The 7,096-nt window shown below is 36.4% G+C and overlaps 1 protein-coding gene and 1 long non-coding RNA gene across 2 annotated transcripts; one reads left to right on the forward strand and one right to left on the reverse strand.

Moving 5' to 3' along the window:
* Positions 1-851: 851 nt before the first annotated feature.
* Positions 852-1,489, reverse strand: LOC108982636. Its single transcript, XR_001994738.2, has 2 exons — positions 1,363-1,489; positions 852-1,239 (listed from the first exon to the last, which is right to left on the reverse strand). It is a non-coding gene; the product is annotated as an uncharacterized LOC108982636 (long non-coding RNA).
* Positions 1,490-5,693: 4,204 nt separating this feature from the next.
* LOC108982639 (protein FAR1-RELATED SEQUENCE 5-like) lies at positions 5,694-6,878 on the forward strand. Its single transcript, XM_018954077.1, has 2 exons — positions 5,694-6,244; positions 6,377-6,878. The coding sequence occupies exons 1-2, from the start codon at positions 5,694-5,696 to the stop codon at positions 6,876-6,878; spliced, it is 1,053 nt and encodes a 350-aa protein (XP_018809622.1).
* The last annotated feature ends 218 nt before the right edge of the window (positions 6,879-7,096 follow it).

Raw genomic sequence — 7,096 nt, forward strand, 5'->3', positions numbered from 1 at the left:
AGGGGATTTGAGTCTAAGGAGGAAGAAATAGTAGGAGTTGGATCGATTTGCTCATGAGAGGAAGCTTTCTAATACCATATAGAAAAATACACTGCATACTGTTTCAATGTAAAGCACCTTAATTCTCATTGATGCATACAATCGGTTAAATACACTAGTTACAGAGAAGTATTTAAGGCAAGTATTCTACTACAAAAACTATGCTTAGACTAGTGCACAGTTTGTGCTATACAAGGAATGATGTAATTTACAATGAATGGAAAGATTGTAATGGTCAGAAATCATAAGCTGGAAATCTGGTCTTGTGTCTTGGCTTGATCTATGTAACCTTCCTTAATACGCGAAACCACAAGCGGAGATCAAGGATGCCACAATTTTAATATTGATTTTTTTAATTTGTAGGAGATTTTTTTCCAAACAAAATGGGGACGGGTGAATATCAAAGTTTTTTAAAAATGAAAGCAAAACATTGTAACATTGTTGAAAGTAGATGGTGAATAGGGTAAAATTGCAAAGAGTATAATAGATATTACTCTGAATTTGGAACCAAACATTGTCGGTGTAACGGCATTTGATGTTACAAGAAGGGATGTTGAATCTATCTAACGCGTAATCCTAATTTTGTCGATGGATGCTGAAAGATTACTTCAAGATCCACGGCTAGCTGCTAGCCACGAGATATGCTTTGTGATTACTAGACAACAAAACAACAATAGAGTATTAACTAAAGCCAATTAAGAGTTTAGGTCAACATTTGACATGGGAGCTCATGCCTCCACAATCCATAGGCCAAGATCATGCACATTATGATCAAGATATATATTATTCTGGGTGGGAAGGGGATCGAGGAATTCTTACTTTAACACATAAGCTTACTTATTGATGGAAACATAGGCCATATATATATTCTCAGGCTTCTAATTGACATGTCACCAAACAAAAAAAAAAAAAAAAAAAAAAAAAGAAGCTCTAGACTGACATTAAAACATATATGTAAGCTAGTGCAGATTTTGGCCAATAATCGTTGGTATGTAGCTTGTGAAACTTACAAAATTATCCATTTACCAACGTTCACGAAGGCCTTATGCTATATATTCTATGGTTCTGTTACCCTTTATTGCCCTCCTCAATGACCTGGTGGCGGACAAACTATACCACTTTTGCCGCGTGGTGAAGAATGACAAGGAGCACTTATCTTATTTCCTTTGAACCCTTCGCCGCGGCGTCTTCCCCATGGGTCTGCAGATATAACTAATTAAGAAAGTAGACTGCAGATCTAATAAGGGGAAAAGAACACTAAGAAGTAAGAAGATTCCAACTACAAAACTAGTTCTATGGTAAAGAAAAGTAGTGAAACTTAACTGGTTGGGATATTGTTTGTTCTGGCCTCCAATATTGGAGCCAATTCAACCGAAATTAAGAGAGCGATGAAAAGGATGAGAGATAAGGCCTTGTGAACCATCTTGCCAGCTGCTACTCACACTCCTCATCTCTTGCGTCTCTTTGTGTTGATTTAAAGAGGAAAAAAGAGCAGAGAGGAAAAAAACAAAAACCGACATGATTGAATAAAAGTCAACATTTGCTCCAACTGATCCAAGTGCTTATCAATATTGTACGTTCCATTGATCATGCGGTCCATTTATGATCCCCATTTGTCAAATTCGTCCCTTTCGGAAATAGCTGTTTTCTACTGTTCGAAAATGACTTTCACCAAAGACAGACCATGTTAGTCGTATGGTCCATTTCGAAAACAACTCTATACTACTGTTCTGCAAAAGATTAATTTCAGGTTAAGAGATTGAAGAGATGACAATTTTTTCCAAACCCAACGTCACTGTGCATGAGATTAATTAGACTGCCTAAATATTAAGACGTTTATTTAGCTAATTATTAGAGTAGTCGATTAATAAATATATTTACAAGTTCATTTATTGATGTATTAAACATACATCCAATATTTCACATCAACTTGCATAAAAAGTTATCAATACTTTAACATTAATGGGATGAGATAAGAAATTTTGAGAATTATGTGGATTCAAATTGTGAGAGATGAGAATTTTGGGAGAATTTTATGAATAATAGTAATAAAATTGGTTTGTGAATAGTTATAAAATTATTAAAAAAACATATGTCAATCTCCCCGTCATCGCCTCGTACGTCTATACCCTGAAAAGGCTAAAACAAGATCAAGAACAAATAAAATACGGGGGAAACGAAGAAGGGCTACTCACGTGGCCGAGGGGTAGATGCAATGTTGGGATTGGGATTGACGAAGATTAATATAATTTTTAATTATAAAGCTTTATTTAAAAAAAAATTATTTATTAATGAAAAGTTGTTTAATGTTTAATATGCATACACTAAAGATCATTTAAAGTAATTACGACAATTTTTAGCTTTATCTATATAGGTGATTCTCAAAAACAACAAAAAAAAAACCTCAATTTAGTAAATTTTATAAATTAATTTACACCATGAACCACAACTTTGCCCCCTTCTTTAGCAAAAGCGGTGGATCCCCATTCATCTTTGAAAAAATATAGGTACATCAAGAAAGTCTACCTATCATTTGTACTGATAAATTTTTTTAATTTTTTTGTTTATTTATTTTTTAATATTATAATTTTATTCGTTTAAGAAACAAACATAGAAAAATATTTTACAAAATTGACAATAAAAAAATAATACTTTTAACACTGCATATAAAATTCACTTCTTCTAGTACAGTCGCCGAATACAAATGGCGAGTAAACGGCTGACGTGGCATAATAAGTAAATAAGAAAAAAAAGAATAAAACTCTGGTTTGGTTTTGGATTCCCACTTTGGTGTTCAACCTCTCTCGTCTTCGGCTGGTGTTTTTCGATTCCCGCTTTCGTGCTCAACCTCGATCTCATCTTCAGCTAGTGTTTTTTGATTCCCGCTTTCGTGCTCAACCTCGATCTTATCTTCAGCTGGTGTTTTTCCTTCAAATCGTAAGCTTGCATGGTCTTCGGCGTGGGTGATCTTCGGCATGGGTGTCTTTGTCGCACGTTCGTCATCTTCCTGGGTTTGCCAGGTGTGGGTGTCTTTGTCACACGTTCGTCATCTTCCTAGGTTTGCTCAGCGTGGGTATCTTTGTCGCACATTCTTCATCTTCCAAGGTTTGCTCGGCATGGGTGTATTTGTCGCACGTTCTTCATCTTCCTGGGCTTGCTCGGCGTGGGTGTCTTTGTCGCACGTTCTTCTTGTTTGTTGGTTTGCTCTTACATTTTTGTGTTGTTTATTTGCAGGAGTTTGGGAGGTCTAACAGTCTTCGCCTTCAAATCAGAAAGACTCAAACACGACATCTTTGACTCTCCCTCAAAAGCTTTGGGATTTCGTGGTCTTCAAGTGGAGCTGTGAGGTGAACTGGTCCAGCACGGTGGATATCAACTGGAACGCGTACAATGGGAAACCCAACTCCGTGTCATGTGTTTATGCTGTAGAAATGCAGATTCATGTGAATGAAATTCATGTTTCTGTGTGTAAAAAAAAAAAACACATAATATTCGAACTTGTAGTGCTTTGAACTTTGATGGTCATTCACTTTTGTTGCCCATGAGTGACTTATCTTCTGAGCTCTCATTACAATTTTAATTGCTACCTCTAAGTTATGGATGCAGTCATTTGTAATCTATTATTTTTCGTTCCTGTTACCATTCTCACAATTTTTATTTTGTAGTTGTGCTTTGATCAGATGATGTTGGTGAATCTGCATGGTAATGAAGACCTCCATTGGAAGTTTAAAGAGTTGTATAAATAACTATAGTGTTGGAGAAGAAAAAATATTGAAACTTTTCTGACAAATGAACTTGCAATAGATTTCTTTTACTGGACCAGTGCCTATGCCGTTCTTGGTTCTGTTTGTTTTGGACATGGATGGATACAAGCTTCAATAAAGTTCCTCAATTGAAGCTTGTATCTGATTTAGTTATTTTTAGATTAGTGTTTTAGGGACTCTTTGAGGACTGTTGCGTTATGTTTTTAAGATATGGGATTTTCAATCTTTGTTTAAAGGAGGTGTTAATGGTATCCTATTTTTACAAAATCTTGACCGCCTCTTTAAATACAAATTTACAATGTTGCGGAATTGGGCTTTGAAACTTGGTCTTTGAGGGCTATAGTCCTGGTCAAATTGTAAATATTGATGTTGATGTTGATGTTGCTTGTTAATTTGCTAATATTGATGTTGATGTTAATTTGTAAATATTGTAAGATATGGGATTTCTTTTACTCTACAACTTGTTAGAGCCAAAGAGATGTTGATGTTGCTTGTTAGGTTTTTTAGCAATATGGCACAGCTAGTTTGAGCTACATGTTTGTTTTCTATATACAAGAAACATTTATTTGGACCCTAGCATGTCAAAAGTTGTAGTTTTGATACCTCATTGCAAAGCTATTATTTACTGTCTGGTATGATTAATTAAAAATGCATGTTGCAGACCATTCCACTTGTTTGTTCACTTAGTATTTTTCCCAAAGACTGATCTTGGATATTGAAAAATGTGTATAGGGCATTGGAAAAGGGGAGGAACACTCAAATTTGCTAACACCATCTAGCTCAAACACCCCAACCTCAGTATGTTATTTCATATTTCAAAAACTTATTGGAAAGGGTCTACTCAATGTTTCTCATCCTAATTATCATTATTATTTTTATGTTAGGGCATCCCTCAAACGGGTCTAGCAAACTTTCCAAATCACATGCACGGTTACTATGGACCAATGCCTACATGGTCATCAGCGTTTTTTCCATATCCAGATGGCAACCAATATCCCAGTAACATTCAGGTGGTTTTCAACGTCTTCTTGTTTGTTATGTAAGTTGGGGGGTTTTAGAGTTTAATTGCTCTTTTTTTTTTTTTTTTTACTTTTTTTTTAAGCAGATTGTTGGTTACCAATTTTGATATGGGATGGTACCTCCGACTCCTCACATCACTACAAGCTCCGCAATGAGTGCAAGGGTTTGTTCAGAGAATAGACCCGATTCTAGGGAAACTGAAGTGCCATATACAAACTCAATTGTTGATGAAGAAAGTAAAGAGGATAGACCCGATTCACAGGAATTGACAATTGCACTACCAGGTCACCATAGTTAGTGCAATTGAGTGGTGATGATATAATTGAGGAGGCAAAGTCGGGGATGAAATTCAATTCTTTTGAAGATTTACATAACTATTATAAGGATTATGCTTAGAAATGCGGGTTTGGGGTGATAACACAAAGTAGTGAGATGGGAGATGATCAAAGTATCAGATATGTCACCCTTGGTTGTGCCCATGGAGAGAAGGCCTGCATTAAGAGTTTGAATGTCGCCAAGGCACGCCCAACAGGAAAGACGGATTGTAAGGCAAGGATTAATGCCTTATAGTTTGAGGGAAAGATGCGGTTGACAACAGTCTATAATACACATAATCACAACCTCAGTCCAAAGAAATCTCCCTTCTTTCGTTGTAACAGAGAAGTGAGTGAGACAGTAAAAAGAGTCCTAGATACAAACGACTTGGCTGGGATTCGGATGAATAAGAGTTTCGGATCTCTTGTAGTTGGTGTAGGTGGCTTCGAGAACCTTCCATTTTTAGAAAAGGATTGTCGTAATTATATCGACATGGCACGTCATCTACAACTTGGTGCAGGTGGTGCTGGAGCACTTCGAGATTATTTTTTGAGGATGCAGTACAAGAATAATGGTTCTTTTGCATTGATGAACTTAGATGATGATGAGAGGCTAAAGAATGTTCTTTGGCCATATCAACGTAGTAGGGCGGCCAACCAGTATTTTGGTGATGTCATCACATTTGACACCATATACCTCACGAATAGATATGGGATGTCGTTTGCACCATTTGTTGGTGTAAACCACCACGGGCAGTCCATTCTTTTGGGAGCGGGGTTGATTTCAAGTGAGGATACAGAGACCTTTACATTGTTTTTCCAAACCTGGTTGCAGTGTATGGATGGTAAACCTCCAAAAGCTATAATTATTGATCAAGATGGAGCAATGAAAAACGCAATTGCTAATGTCTTTCCAGAAAGTCGGCATAGATTCTGTCTGTGGCATATACTGAAGAAAGTTCTCAAAAAGCTTGGGTCATATGCTGCCTACAAAAGTGGACTAAAAAGTCACTTAATGAAATGTGTGTATGACACTCAAACAATTGAGGAGTTTGAGAAATGTTGGGATGGATTAATTAACACATACGACTTACATGAAAATGTCTGGTTGAAAAGTTTATTTGATGAGCGTCATCATTAGGTACCGGTATTCTCAAAAGAGTACTTCTGGGCTGGAATGAGTACAATCTAGCGCAATGAAATTGTGAATGCTTTTTTTTATGGTTATGTTCATGCGAGGACAAACTTGAAGGAGTTTGTTGACCAGTTTGACAGTGCACTAAGGAAGAAAATTGAGAATGAAAACAATGAAGATTTCCACACATTTAGCGTCACCATTCCTTGTATATCTAGATCTCCAATTGAGAAGAGATTTCAAGAGTTGTACACGAACGCTAAATTTAGGGAAGTCCAGCAGCAAGTAATAGGTGTGCTCGATATGGATCCACATCTACTTAGTGAGGATGGTATAATGAAAACATATCTGGTGGAAGATGAAGTTCGTGTTGAAGAGTTCGCTAAGCTTGTTACATATTCAGTGAACTTCAATGTGGAAGACTGCGATAGAAAATGTTCATGTGGGTTATTTAAGATGAGGGGGATATTGTGTAGGCATATTTTAGCCATTTTCAAAGCTAACGGTATAAAGTTATTACCAGACCGGTACATTTTATATCGATGGAGGAAGGACATCAAGAGGAGATATACGTTAATCCACAATCGCTATGATGCTGGGAATTAAAGGCCATATGGTAATAGATATTCAAGTTTGTTGAATATATGTTATCAGATGATAACTTATGTAGCGAGTTCCAATGAGCAGTTTGAAAATGCAAAAAAAAAAAAGTTATATTCAATGATTGACTTGTACCGTGAGAACCAACACCCCCCATCTATGATCCAAACAGGTTAGTATGTGAATTTTAAAGTTTATTTATTTTAAGTAGTTCTTGATAGTAT

The sequence above is a fragment of the Juglans regia genome, chromosome 7 (genome assembly GCF_001411555.2).
Source record: "Juglans regia cultivar Chandler chromosome 7, Walnut 2.0, whole genome shotgun sequence".
In the NCBI taxonomy this organism is placed as follows: domain Eukaryota; kingdom Viridiplantae; phylum Streptophyta; class Magnoliopsida; order Fagales; family Juglandaceae; genus Juglans; species Juglans regia.